At 37.8% G+C, this 13,611-nt stretch overlaps 1 protein-coding gene across 1 annotated transcript in view; it reads right to left on the bottom strand.

The window, feature by feature from the left end:
* Positions 1–12,129, bottom strand: part of LOC133123306 (ephrin type-A receptor 6-like) — a 210,192-nt gene extending 198,063 nt beyond the window's left edge. The window contains exon 1 of the mRNA XM_061233659.1: positions 11,547–12,129. Within this exon, the coding sequence (XP_061089643.1) occupies positions 11,547–11,667 (121 nt within the window). The 5' untranslated portion in view covers positions 11,668–12,129. The remainder of the gene's footprint in view (positions 1–11,546) is intronic.
* Positions 12,130–13,611: the final 1,482 nt, after the last annotated feature.

Raw genomic sequence — 13,611 nt, 5'->3', positions numbered from 1 at the left:
CCCTAGGAAGAGTTGGTACAGTACCATCGAGAAGAAGTGTTTGATTAAATGGGCTGTTCTGACTCTCTGGTACTACCTCCTGGGTAAACCCTTTGTCGTCTATTCGGATCATGCCCCCCTCCAGTGGTTGTACCGGATGAAGGATAGCAATGCCGAGATTACCTGGTGGTATCTGTCCCTCAAGCCATTCCGCTTCTGGGTAATCCTTTGGCCAGGGTCTGTGCTGATTTCCTCTCCTGCGAGGGGGTGGTGTCAGTCAAGCCGAAAGCACCCTGGCTGCATTCTGACGGTGTAGGTGTGTGACATGGCTCGATTTGTGGGAAGGAAGCGCAACAATCTGACACCTGGACGGCATTACGAATAGGTCCAGGACTATAAAGACAAGTGAGCTTCTTTCCACAGTTGGTGGCTGAGACCAGGGAAGTGTCACATCAGGAGAGAGAGCTTTGTGCCTGGAGCCAGAGGAGCATAATAATAAAAAAAATGTTTATTATATTTACCCAAAATCCGTGAGGGGGATGGGTGAAGACTTTTTGTTTATTTTCGTTCTCACTCTCTCCTCCCCACTCCGCCTTACAAAACAAAACATTGGTGCAATTTGAAATTATCTGTCTGTGTCCTGCTCTTTTTCCTCCCCGTGGTGTGTCGCGGTATGCGACAAATATGAAGGCCTTTTTATAAACTCAAATACTGAACAAAGTAAAAGGTCCATAGCATTAGTGTCAAGCTTGGATAAAAGATTACAATTGCATAGTATACAATTATAATATGCAATTGTGTATGGGCACATGTGTGTGCGTGTGTGTGTATGAGAGAGGGAGAGAGCAAGAGAGACAGAGAGTGACAGAGTGGCATGGCAGGAGACCACTAACTGATTTATCATTTCTCACAACATGGCAAGTGAAAAATAACCTGTTTATCCATCCGATTAATATTTGATTACTGTAGCGCAAACAGCACTGATGAGATATCGTTTGAGAGTCCTGCAAAGACATACTAATTAAGAATTGGCAGTGACATGTCCAAGATATTCATTTAGCTCTTAAAATAATTGGTACACACATAGAAATACTTGATAATATTCACTACTCGATTTGATGTGATGTTGATTTACTGTATAAAGGCTGTGTGGCATATGTGCAGAATAATAAGAAGAAATGCAGAACACATTAACAGTAAAGCAGTCCCTGTTCTTAGCCTAGCTAGACTGCAAAAGTTGGTTGGGTTGGGAGACACTCCGTAGTGTTCAAAGAAGGAAAGCACATTTTAAATGTTGTCATTGATAAGAGCATTAGAAGATATACAGTAATAACCATCCCATACTGGATTAGCAAATTTCTTGAGTTAAAGGTACAATAGGTAATTTTGGACTCCTAACAGTCAAGAGAGGAATAGCAGCAACAAACACCTTCAGACCACAACACTGTTTATCCCTCCCCCTTCTCTGTAAACACGCTGCTGTTTGAAACGCCATTGGCTGTGGCAATTAGAACCAATGAGCTTGAATTATTGTACAGTTACACAATATTTTAGTACTGTAACAATGTTTTAACACAAAAATCTTACCTATTGTACCTTTACTATTTAATAATAACCAGCATGCCTGGCTGTCTGGCCACAGTGTGTCGCACTGGCAAAGGTCCTTGAAACTGAAAGGCTTTGAGTCAAAATCCAGGACTACTATATCCTTGACCAGTAGAATGGCTTTTAGTAACACAATGTCCAGCTGTTTAAACTGATACTGAAGCAATGTAAATTGTTCTGGATAAAGGTGTCTGCCAAGAAAAACATTTATAAAACCTGGTGTTCTGTCATGTGCAAATTCATAACTCTCTTTCCCTTTATGACACTAAAATGCTGCCACAGCTCTATTCTGAATACATGCATTATAATAACACACTATGGTTACTGTTCTTGCATAGACAGTATGATGAAAATGATGGTAACTTATAGAATATAGACAGAAAAGGATACTGCACCTGTCTTCCAAGGCTTCACAATATCAGAGACCTTGAGTCTTGCACATCATGCACAAATTAAAGGCCCACTATGTAATTTCCTCGAAATGTTCAGTTGCTTTTCAACAAAATGCGGATGTGGGTGTATTTAATGTCTTGCCCTGGCATCTTGGTAACCTGGGCAACAACTTTGCTTGCTCACTGAACTCTATAAAACTAAGCCTTTATAACTGCTGCAGTTGGCATAAGCCTGCTGTGGCACTGTCAAGGAGATCTGAGGTAGGTAGATATGGTTTATTTGGCAAATCGCAAGCTAACTATTCTTTTTGATGTCTTCCCCAACAAGTCAGTTTTGAGTTTGTTTCCATGGTGATCAGCAAAGCAAGTACTCCAAAACGTCCAAACATTATTAAAAACAAAGAATAAGAATGAAATGTGGAAGACGAAGATAAATACAGAACTAATGTCGGGCCAATACTTATTTTAAATATTTATCTTTCCCTTTGAAGTGATTTTTACAAGGATCTTTACCATTATTTTAATTCTATATATACACCATACACTCAGTGAGCACTTTATTAGGTATTTATTAGACTTCTACTGCTGTAGCCTATCCACATAGAGTTATGATGCGTTGTGTGGTCAGAGATGCTCTTCTGCATACCACTGTTGTAATGTGTGGTTATTTGCGTTTCTGTCACATTCCTGTCAGCTTTGACCAGTCTGGCCATTCTCTTCTGACATCTCTCATTAACAAGGGGTTTGCACCATTCTCTGCAAACTAGTGACTAGTGTGCATGAAAATCCAAGATCAGCAGCAGTTTCTGAGATACTCAAACCACCCTGTCTGCAACCAACAATCATTCCACGGTCAAAAAAATCTCATTTTTTCCCCATTCTGATGGTTGATGTGAACATTAACTGAAGCTGCTGACCCGTGCTGACCATGATTGTCCACATTGCACTGCTGCCACACAAGTAGGTGTAATAAAGGAAACCTTCCTAATAAAGTGCTTGGTGAGTGTATGTACTCAGTGAGCATTTCATTAGGTACTTATTAGACTTATGTTTTAGACTTATTAAGTCTTCTGCTGCTAGCTATCCAGTTAGAAGAGTAGACATTCAGAACTATTTATTATTTAACCAATCAATCTAACAGAACACATTGGGGTAACAACAAACACCTATCAGTTCCAATAGCTTTGTCCACATAAAAAATGTAGTGGTCTGATATAAAAGGTGATATGTTCCAAGTTGTTTAACAAATCTAGATAAAAATACCAGGAAATAAATGCTGAAATTCAGATCTGTCATCCCATGTACATCTTTTGACCACAAACTCAATTGTCTTCAGTGTATAGCAAAAACAAAGGAATTGACCTTTCTGTTCCAATACTTTTGGAGGGTACTATATTTGATTGGTTTCATCTGACCATAGCACTCTCTTCCACTCATAATTCCAATGAGGTTTGGCATACTCCAGATGCTTGGTTTGCTTGGATGCTTGGATGCTTGTCTTTCTGCCAGCCTTCCAAAGAGTTTGTTGGCATGGAGGTGTCATTTTATGGTTCTTTTTGAGACTTGATGACTCTAAGAGGCAATCAATCTCTGCAATTCTTAAACTGCTATCATTGGGATACTTATGGCCTCCCTCACCATCTTCCTTCCTGTTCGTGGGGATAATATGCACTTGCATCCTCTTCCTGGCAAGCTTGCAACCATTCCATGTTTTAAACCTTTTTATTATTGCCTTTACAATGCTAAGTGGTATGTTTAACACATAAATTATGTATCTTATTTTTAACACATTTAATTTATGTAACTTATTTTACCCATTACCAGACTTGTGATGTGCTCTTTGCTATGTAATAATTAACATGAAGTCAAGCATAAATGATAGTTTTGTGCAATTCTCATTTATTTAGTCAGCTTTAAAATTTATAAGGTATATTCATCAATGATCTGGCCTTGACCTATATGCTCCCTTGGGATTATTTTGTGCTAACATTTTTTCTGAACATCTGCATTGCAAGAAGTACCATGCTTTTCATCTGCTTACATTTTTCAGGAGTAATTTATCTCCCAGCAGGCAACATTTTACGATTTCTGGCATTAGGAATTCAGATGTCACTTTCAATTAATCTACTGGATCAAAAAAGATAAATGATGTTCAGTTGATAGCCATAAATCGCCATTATATAATGCTAATTGCATTGAGAGAATTGTGTTTTATGTCAAGTTTGTTGAAGATAAATTTTTGTCATCTGTTAAATAATTTGTTCTCTTTTTCCTCATACAATTCCATTAATTATTTCCATGTCCATTGAGAAAAACTTTTGGTAGGCTATGATCAAAGTAGTGTCAAGTTGAGCTGTGTGGTTAGATGCATGTAAACATGCAAATGTTAATTTTTGTCATCTGTTAAATAATTTGTTCTCTTTTTCCTCATACAATTCCATTAATTATTTCCATGTCCATTGAGAACAACTTTTGGTAGGCTATGATCAAAGTAGTGTAGTAGTGTCAAGTTGAGCTGTGTGGTTAGATGCATGTAAACATGCAAATGTTCTTATTGATAAAGAAAGAATGCTAATGTTACGATGCTGTTGAGCTCAAGGGTTAGCAGTGATAATACTGTTCTCAGGGGAGGGTGGGAGTTGTGTGACCTGTGGTCATAATTTAATTCAGCCAAATTTGCAATCAAATCAATCAGCAAGGTTGATTTGATTGAACTGCTGATATTTTATGTGCATGTGACAGTGAGGGCCCACTATGTAATTGTGGTGACTAATAGTATCAAAAAGTGGAAGCTATGGTATAGCTTTATACACCTAGTGGTCACTTTATTAGGTAGACCTGTATACCAGCTTGTTAATGAAAATATTGAATCAGACAATCAGGTGGCAGAAACTAAATGTATAAACGCATGCAGATGTGGTCAAGAGGTTCAGCTGTTTTTCAGATCAAATGTCAGAATGGGGAATAAATGTGATCTAAGTGACTTTGGTCATGGAATGATTGTTGGTGCCAGACAGGGTGGTTTGAGTATCTCAGAAACTGCTGATCACCTGGGCCCAGTATTACAAAACTTTTAATCTAGATCAGAATTATCTTTTTTTGCTATCCCAGATCAAATTGATCTTGTAGGTCTTGTCTTGGCTTTTCAAATAATTTTAAGATATGACCATTCTGACCAAGATACCACAAGATCAGGATTACAGAATCTAGTTTTGCAGTCTTTGGTTCTGTTTGTCAAAATAATGCAACATTAAGACAAATATTTTTCCAAACATGTTGGAAAATGTGTAATTCAGTTTGCATTTATTCCTTTCATCTGCTTTCATATAGAATACATAGGCCAAAGTCAGTCTAATAAGAAATATTATAAGCATTTCAACTTTAAAAACTAATAAAAAAGGAGCATATTGAGAGCATATTGTTTTTACTGATCAATCGACCTTAGTTAAAATAATGGTTCACTACAGTATGTCTCCATGACTGTCAAACTGGTCCATCTGGATTCTGGCATAGCATTTTCCGAGGAAGAACTATGATATTCTTGTTTTTTCACCCATTGTTTTTGAAGAGATAACAGAACATATGGGCAATTCCAGCAATATGGATGTGGCATTTGGACACAGAATGACAAATAAAATCCCTCGGAAAAATTCTTACATGATAAAAAATGTTAATGCACATTATCATAGCACCCTTTGCTGAGGGGAAGGGCCAAAAAAAACTATTTTAAAAATGTGAAAAAATGAGACCAATAACTTGTATTTTGGAGAGCCTATACACTTTCTAAAAACTCTGTGAATTCTAATGCAGAAATTTTGATATGCATGTAGGCTTGGCTGAACATAAAAATAGAAATTTTGAAAAAATGTATATCTTCATCTTGATTTTTATCAGGAGATACAAGCGTTATGGATGTGTCACCATTGCGTTATGGATGCGACACATCTGAAATGTACTACTTCCCAATCAAATTTTTATCATAACACATGTTGTCATCTTAAATGGTTCTGAATATCAGTTTTGACATTGAGAAAACCATCTGAAATGGTTTTGAATGTTTTCAGTATGGCCGCCAAATAGCATTGATTTCAATGGTAATGGGACTACTAAATCTCGGAATGTCCTGAAAAAGAAAGAAACTGCTGGCTTAGAGGTCAACCGAGGAAAACAAAAGCAGTTGATGACAGTAATATTGTGAGGGCTGTGAAGAAAAACCCCAAAACATGAGTCAGGGACATCACAAACAACATTTCCACAGAGCAGGGGTAAAGGTATCTCAATCAACCATTCGAAGAAGACTTAATACACAATATAGAGCTATACCACAAGATGCAAACCACTCATCAGTAGTAACAATCGGAAGGCGAGATTACAATTTGCAAAGAAGTACAGAGATGAACCACAAAAGTTCTGGAACAAAGTTTTATAGAATGATGAGACCAAGATTGACATCTACCAACGTCACATAAAGGCCAATGTGTGGAGAAAGAAGCAATCTGCTCATGATGCAAAACATACATCATTTGTGAAGTGTCATGGCTTGGGCTTGCATGGCTGCTTCTAGTGGACTCACTAATCGTTATTGATGATGTAACTCATGATGGTAGCAGCAAGATGAATTCAAAAGTCTACAGAAACATTCTGTCTACCAACTTACGGAGAAATGTGTCTAAACTAATTTAAATTTAAACTAACTTCATCATGCAGCAAGACAATGACCCAAAACACACTGCCAACACAACAAGGGACATTAGTGTATAAAAGTGGTTTTAGACTGGCCAAGTCAATCACCAGACCTTAACCCAATTTAGCATGCATTTAACCTCCTGAAGAGGAGATTGAAGGGAAAACCCCCCAAAACAAACAACAACTGAAAGAGACTGCAATAAAAGTGTGGAAAATCATCACAAAAGAAGAATGCAACAGTTTGGTGATTTGAATGGGTTACAGGCTTGATGCAGTTATTGTGACTAAATATTAAGTGTTATTTACTTAAATACTCTCTGTTCCAATAATGGTGCTCACCTAAAAATTGGGTGGTCTGATGCTAAAAGTGTTAGGTTCTAAGTAGTTTAACACATCTAGGTGTAAATATCAGGAAATAAAAGCTGAAATTCCTAACAAACTTCTGGTTGCACAAAAGACAGCATGTCTATTGGAGTATATCACCGATAATATTTACAAACTCCAAATATTTTGAAGCCATTATACTGACAAAAGGAGATTGCATGAAAATAGCAACTCTAATCATCAATATCAAGATATTAAGGAATAGGCTACTCGCTGAACAACAGATTTTGTATCTACCCTCACTGAGCACTTTAATAGGAACATTTTTACTGTATTACACCTACTAACCAGCCAATTGTGTGGGAGCAGTGCAATACATACAATCATGCAGATACGGGTCAGGAGCGTCAGTTAATGCTCACATCAACCATCAGAATGAGGAGACCACCCTGGGATGGGTGTATCCTGTTGATGCCAGTGCGGAATCCCAATCAAAATTTGGATTAAGTTGAGAAACGTACCCACTTTTCTCTGTTCTGTCTCAATGTTTTCACCGATTATGCAGCATAGAAAACGAATGGTGCTGGGTGCTAACAGCAAAAATTTGCTATAGTTGGCTATAAAAATGCCTCAAAAATGTTTGCATTGATATCGGTAATATAGCCTATTAGTAGTGCGTGCTTTTCCATTTTCCCTGTTCTAGTGCAACCCTCAATATGGCTTTTTACAGCACCAAAGACAAAAGAAGCCCAGGCAAGTGCTGGACAGCAGACAATCACTGGCTTTGTTTAAAAAATAGCAACGTGTTGGTTTACGGCTGAAATTTGTGTTGTTCACATTCTCAGTGAAGATCTCTTTGATAACTTATGAAATATGATGTAGTTCTATATGCGTATGTAGGCCTATAGCATATTAAGCTTGATCTCTCCCAATTTTGTAGTTCTCTGCACCTCATGCTGTTCTTATCTATCCTCATTTTTATTGGAAGGGAGACGAGAGAAAATATTTCAACCGATTGTAGACTTCATTGAAACAGTTATTGTGTGAATAAATTATGAAATTGTCATTTTTATATATTGAGGGTCACTTTGATCATCCAGCTCCACAGACAGCAATAGGTCAGTCAGTCTCAGATGTGCAGCAACCTCCATCCTCACAAGATGATGTAAGCCTATAGGCACAGGCAGCACAACCAGTAAAATCATGTCTCGAGCTGAAGAGCTTCATTTTTGCTAAACTAAGCTCCTTACACTGTCAATTGAGTTGACATGCAATGATACGTGGAATGTACAATTAGACAAACAGAAAGACTAAACGGACTAAAGAAAATAACCCCCCCCCCCCCCCCCCCTCAGCTGGCTATCTTTTTGTGCTGTGGCTGACTATTTAAGAACTTGGGGAACTCCCTGTGAGGGTTTTGGGCATGCCCACACTCAGCAAAACCCTGGAAATACATACTGTATATCATCTGGGGATTTTAAGTACACAACATTTAGAGAAAGATTTTGCCTGCTTAACAACTTTCTCATCCAGTGTACTCAATTTATTTATGCAGTAGTACGCAAGTAATCCGTTTCTGACATGGCCACACACCCACACATGGAAAGCTTTGTGTGTTTGTCTCAATAGGGGGAAAACAGTAGCACCAGCACTGAACTGTGAGAACAATAACGTTACAACATGAGGCCTGATTCCAGATTCCTATAAAATCAATAGATATACACTGGGCACACAGCTGCCTTTCTCACCCATTTCCATAGATTTTGACAAAGAAATGACAAATAATGTCTTCAAAATTATGTCCGAAATATATATAATAATAATAATAATAATAATGATAATAATAATAATAATAATAATAATAATAATAATAATAATAATAATAATCCTTATTATTATTATTATTATTATTATTATTATTATTATCATTAAAATTATTATTATTATTATTATTATTGTTATTGTTATTATTATGTGTTGTGGTTGAATTTATATGAAATTAATTTACAATATATGCATTTGTTTCCTTGTTAAAAAATAAATCAAAACCATTCTACAACTAGCTTACTGCTGACATATGTTCAGTGACCACTTTATTAGCTAGACAGCTTGTGCATTTTGTTAATGCAAATATTTAATCAGCCAATCATGTGGCAGCAACTAAATGCATAAAAACAAGCAGATGTGGTCAAGATGTGGTTCAGCTGCTTTTCAGACCAGAATGGAGAAGAAATGTGATCTAAGTGACATTGACCATGGAATGACTGTTGGTGCCAGACAGGGTGGTCCCAGGAGACGAGATACTGCTCATCTCCTGGGATTTTCAAAGACATCAGTCTCTAGAGTTAGTCTGCAGAGAATGGTGCCAAAATAAAAACATCCAGTGAGCTGCAGTTCTGCAGGCAAAAACAAGTTGATGAATGAGAGAGGTCGGAGGAGAAGGGCCAGACTGGCCGAAGGTGACAGGAAGGTAACAGTAATGCAAATAACCACACATTACATAGCGATGTAGAAGAGCATCTCTGAACAAAGGTTTCAGGCACATGCTAATGAAACCTTGCATGGAATGCGCAGTTATGCATCACTATGGTCAATAGTTAGGGAAAGGAAATCGTTCAGAAAGGAAAAGGACACATTTTCAAACGTTCTATTGATATTTGATAAGGAGACTACTTCTGCGTCTCTCAATTGGGTTCACACAGGAGTTTACACATGAGCAATTATAAGGCCATAAATTAAGCCGGTGAGACTTAAGGGGTTAAAGAACAAAGTGAAATTGGCAATACAATTTTAGTTAATTTAGTTAATCTCAGTCTAAAGGAACTATATTGTGTCATTCCACCACTTCCTGTTTCACTAGAGTATAAAAATTAGGTAACAAGCATGCAAAATCCCTTTATCAACCATCAGCAAGGGAAAAGCCAAAGAACTGTCAATTCAGAAGTCACAGATAGTAAATGACCATCGCAAGTCGGGTAATGGGTACAAATAATACATTGTAAGGCAATAATAAAAATATGTAAAACATATTGAATGGTTGCAGACTTGCCAGGAAGAGGATGCAAGTGCATATTATCCCCACGGACAGTAAGGAAGATGGTGAGGGAGGCCATATGTAACCCAAGGACAAAAGTTTAAGAATTGCAGAGATTGGTTGTGTCTTGGGGTCACCTAAAACATAAAATGGCACCTCCATACCAACAAACTCTGACACTTGGTCATAGGTAGATTGTCCGGCAGGACAACATCATGTTCTACAATGGCCATATCAGTCTCCAGACTTAAATCTCATGAAAACCCTGTGGTCTGACCTGGACAAGGGATATCCTAAAGATATCAATGATTCGGAAAAGTTCTGCATGGAGGAATGGTCAAAAATCCTTCCAAATATGTTCTCTAACCTTATCACACACAAAAAAAGACCCATGGCTGTCAAGGAAGTTTGTACAAAGCATTAAACCAAGAGTGCCAATAATTGTGAGACCTTTTCTGAGGATTTTTATTATCATTATTTGAAAAATGACTTTGCTTGATTCAATTGAATCATTAATAAAGCACACTGTTTTACACAAATTGTGCTTATGTTAATAACTGTATTTTGTATGTTTACGTACATGCATATTTTTCAAGGGTGCCAATAATTCTGGAGCCCCCACTGTATATGCAGCCTTATGCATGTGCACCTCTGAAACATTAAATTCCTTTTTTTAACCCAGACATTCAGCAATGACTGGTAAGGTTTTCAGTTATGTAAACAATGTAAGACCAGAACGTTCTCTTTCTACGAAAGGACTTTTTAAAAACAATAATTATAGGCTATGTGAGAGCGCACCAGTTTGTACCACACATATAGTACAGTTAATAATGCTCTAATTTACACGATGGATTTTTTCCCCACCGCTTTTATGTTTTAATTTAGAATAAGTATACACAACTCTATGACCTGACTACGCATGTTGATAACTGCTGTTCGCAGCCTAAAGTATTATGCTTATTCAGCATGAAGTCACACGAATGACCGGATTTATTTGGAAGAACAGGATATTTTTGCAGAATTACACCAGACTCATTCATTATTCCGTGTGTGTTTAATTGCCTTTAATGCAGTCTCTTATGTGCGTGGGCTATAATAATTCAGGTTTTCGGCACAGGAACGAAAGCTTGCATGGAACGCGCAGTTATGCATCACTGTGGTCAATAGTTAGGGAAAGGAAATGGTTCCGTAAGGACGCGTTTCAAACGTTCGACTGATATTTACTATGGAGACAATTGCCGCGTATCTCGATTGGGTTCACACAGGAGTTTACAAGCATTACAGGCAATTATAAGACCATAAATTAATCGTAAAATGAAGATGTACTGCAAACAATTAATACAAGCGTAATGTATTCAGATAGCCTCCATTTAATTATCTGACAATTCACATACTGGAGTAACATTTTGCACAGCATGATGATTTAAAGTAATAAACACAAATTATAGGCTACGTGTATACTACGGGGCATCTTCACAAGAATAAATAAAATGTGTTTCACAAGCAAAACTGATATAATAGCCTACCTTGATTGCTGTGACTTGAATCCGTGAAGAGCACCCTCAGTAGCACAAAAATTATACATAATTTTACTTCAAAACCCATCTCTAAAACATCCACAGGGCTGCCCTGTAGTCCTCCGGCCATCAAAAGAAGCAGTATCCACGTGTATTTCCTTAAACTATATATTTTTTAATCCGTCGGAATACTACAAAAAAACGCAGGTGAATACCCTGTCATCCCAGTCGGCAACAACTGGCTTTTCTCACAAAGTGAGTGCAGAGGAAGCCATCGTCCGCGTGATGTGATTTAACGAGAAACGAAGTTGTCTCGCTTGTGCTGGATTAAAATGATCCGAAAGCAACCGCTGGATTTAATCCACGAAATATTGTTCAGTGAATTGTATTTATTAGGCGACCGCTTTAATATTTTCGACGATACGAATAAGTTAAACTTGTGGTTGTTCCCTTATCTGTTCTATTATTCCATATTGCTATATTTTCGCTCGATAACGCCATGCCCGTATGCCAATTTCATGACCAGATGCATGCCTGGCTTCCAGGTTTTTGTTTCAGCTCAGGCGTATTAGATGCAGCTGCGCGGGATGCCTATAAGTTCCGAACTGTGCCGATATGTTTCGGTCGCGGTCACCTTTACCGCATGTGGAGCTCGGCGCAAGTCATCCCAACTGAGATACCAAAGCTCCGACTGAAGCTTCAGCGACACAGCGCGCCAATAGAGTTTCAGAGCACTCTACTGAGAGCCCGGCAGTAGAGGGTGTTAGCTCACTACAGTCTTTCGATTCAACGACAAAGAATTTCCAAATCTTGAAGGGTGTCACCACTTCAATCCATTATTCCACGTCCTGCAGAACAGCCGACTGTACAAGAAAACCGAAAACGAGCATTCCGGTTAATTCTTACTTTCATAGACTTGGCTGCGTATTAAAAAAAAATGCTGAACCACGCACGCATCTGTAGCTATATTTAGAAATGTCTATAGTATGTCTGTAGTAGTGGCAGGCATGTTTTCTGATTTTAAAATGCACGTCAGGTGTAGGCTATATCAAGTAGGCCCTTCAGAAAAGTTAACAAGAGAAAAATATGTGTGTATTCAACTACCTCTGGATCAGGTCCTATCCGATATGGTAAAATCAGTTAATCAATACATCATCTGACCAGAGGTAGGGACAAATCAGTGGGAGGATCATGCCCTAAAAACTTTGAACACTACAATCAACACAACTTTCTATGATGGTTTCGTACTCTTGAAGACAATGAAATTTGGAAAATTACCATAAACACATTCACTGAGCACCATAATTCATTGGACAGTGACATATCTTTGTTATTTTTGTTCTCCACTCTAGCACTTGAGAGGATAGAATGAAGACTGTCAGCTTCAGTTTGAGGGTATTTTCATCTATATTAGATGAACCATTTAGAAATGATAGAAAATAGTGTTCCTTTGTCTACATAGTCATTGATTTTCATTTCTGAACCTTATGATGTCCAGCTTTGCTTCGACACTGCGGTCTTCCTCATGTTGTCACACCCCAACAACAATCTCCAAAGGCAATTGCAAAGTCTAGAATCAAGACAAGACGTGAACAGCTCTCTTCTGCATTCCGTAAAGACACAAATGGATACACCTGCCTCACAAAACACACCTGTAAAATCAATTCAACAAATTTGTAATACCTTAAAATGGGGGGACCGTGTACAAAAGGTGCTGTCATTTCTAAATGGTCCATCCGATATGGATGGAAATAACCTCAAATTAAAGCTGACAGTCTGCACTTCAACCACATTGTCATTGTAAAACACTGAAAGTGCTAGAGTACAAAACCAAAATAACAAAATATTTTGGTTCTGTACTCTAAACAGATGTAAGCATGGGTCATTAATATTTTTGGGCAATTCGCCCTCAAAATAAAACTTTCTATATTTTGCTGCCACTTTACTTCAAGCCGTTAAGGTGGCTACTTGCATATGTTGTTTATGTCCTGCTCAAAATAGAGAAGCTAGCCAGATGGCTAATAAGTTGATTATTTTTTTATCTTGGTTAAATTGAAATTTTTAAACGAGGCCT

The sequence above is a fragment of the Conger conger genome, chromosome 3 (genome assembly GCF_963514075.1).
Source record: "Conger conger chromosome 3, fConCon1.1, whole genome shotgun sequence".
Classification (NCBI taxonomy): domain Eukaryota; kingdom Metazoa; phylum Chordata; class Actinopteri; order Anguilliformes; family Congridae; genus Conger; species Conger conger.
The sequence above is the reverse complement of the archived record's forward strand: the minus strand, read 5'-3'. Positions and strand labels throughout refer to the sequence as shown.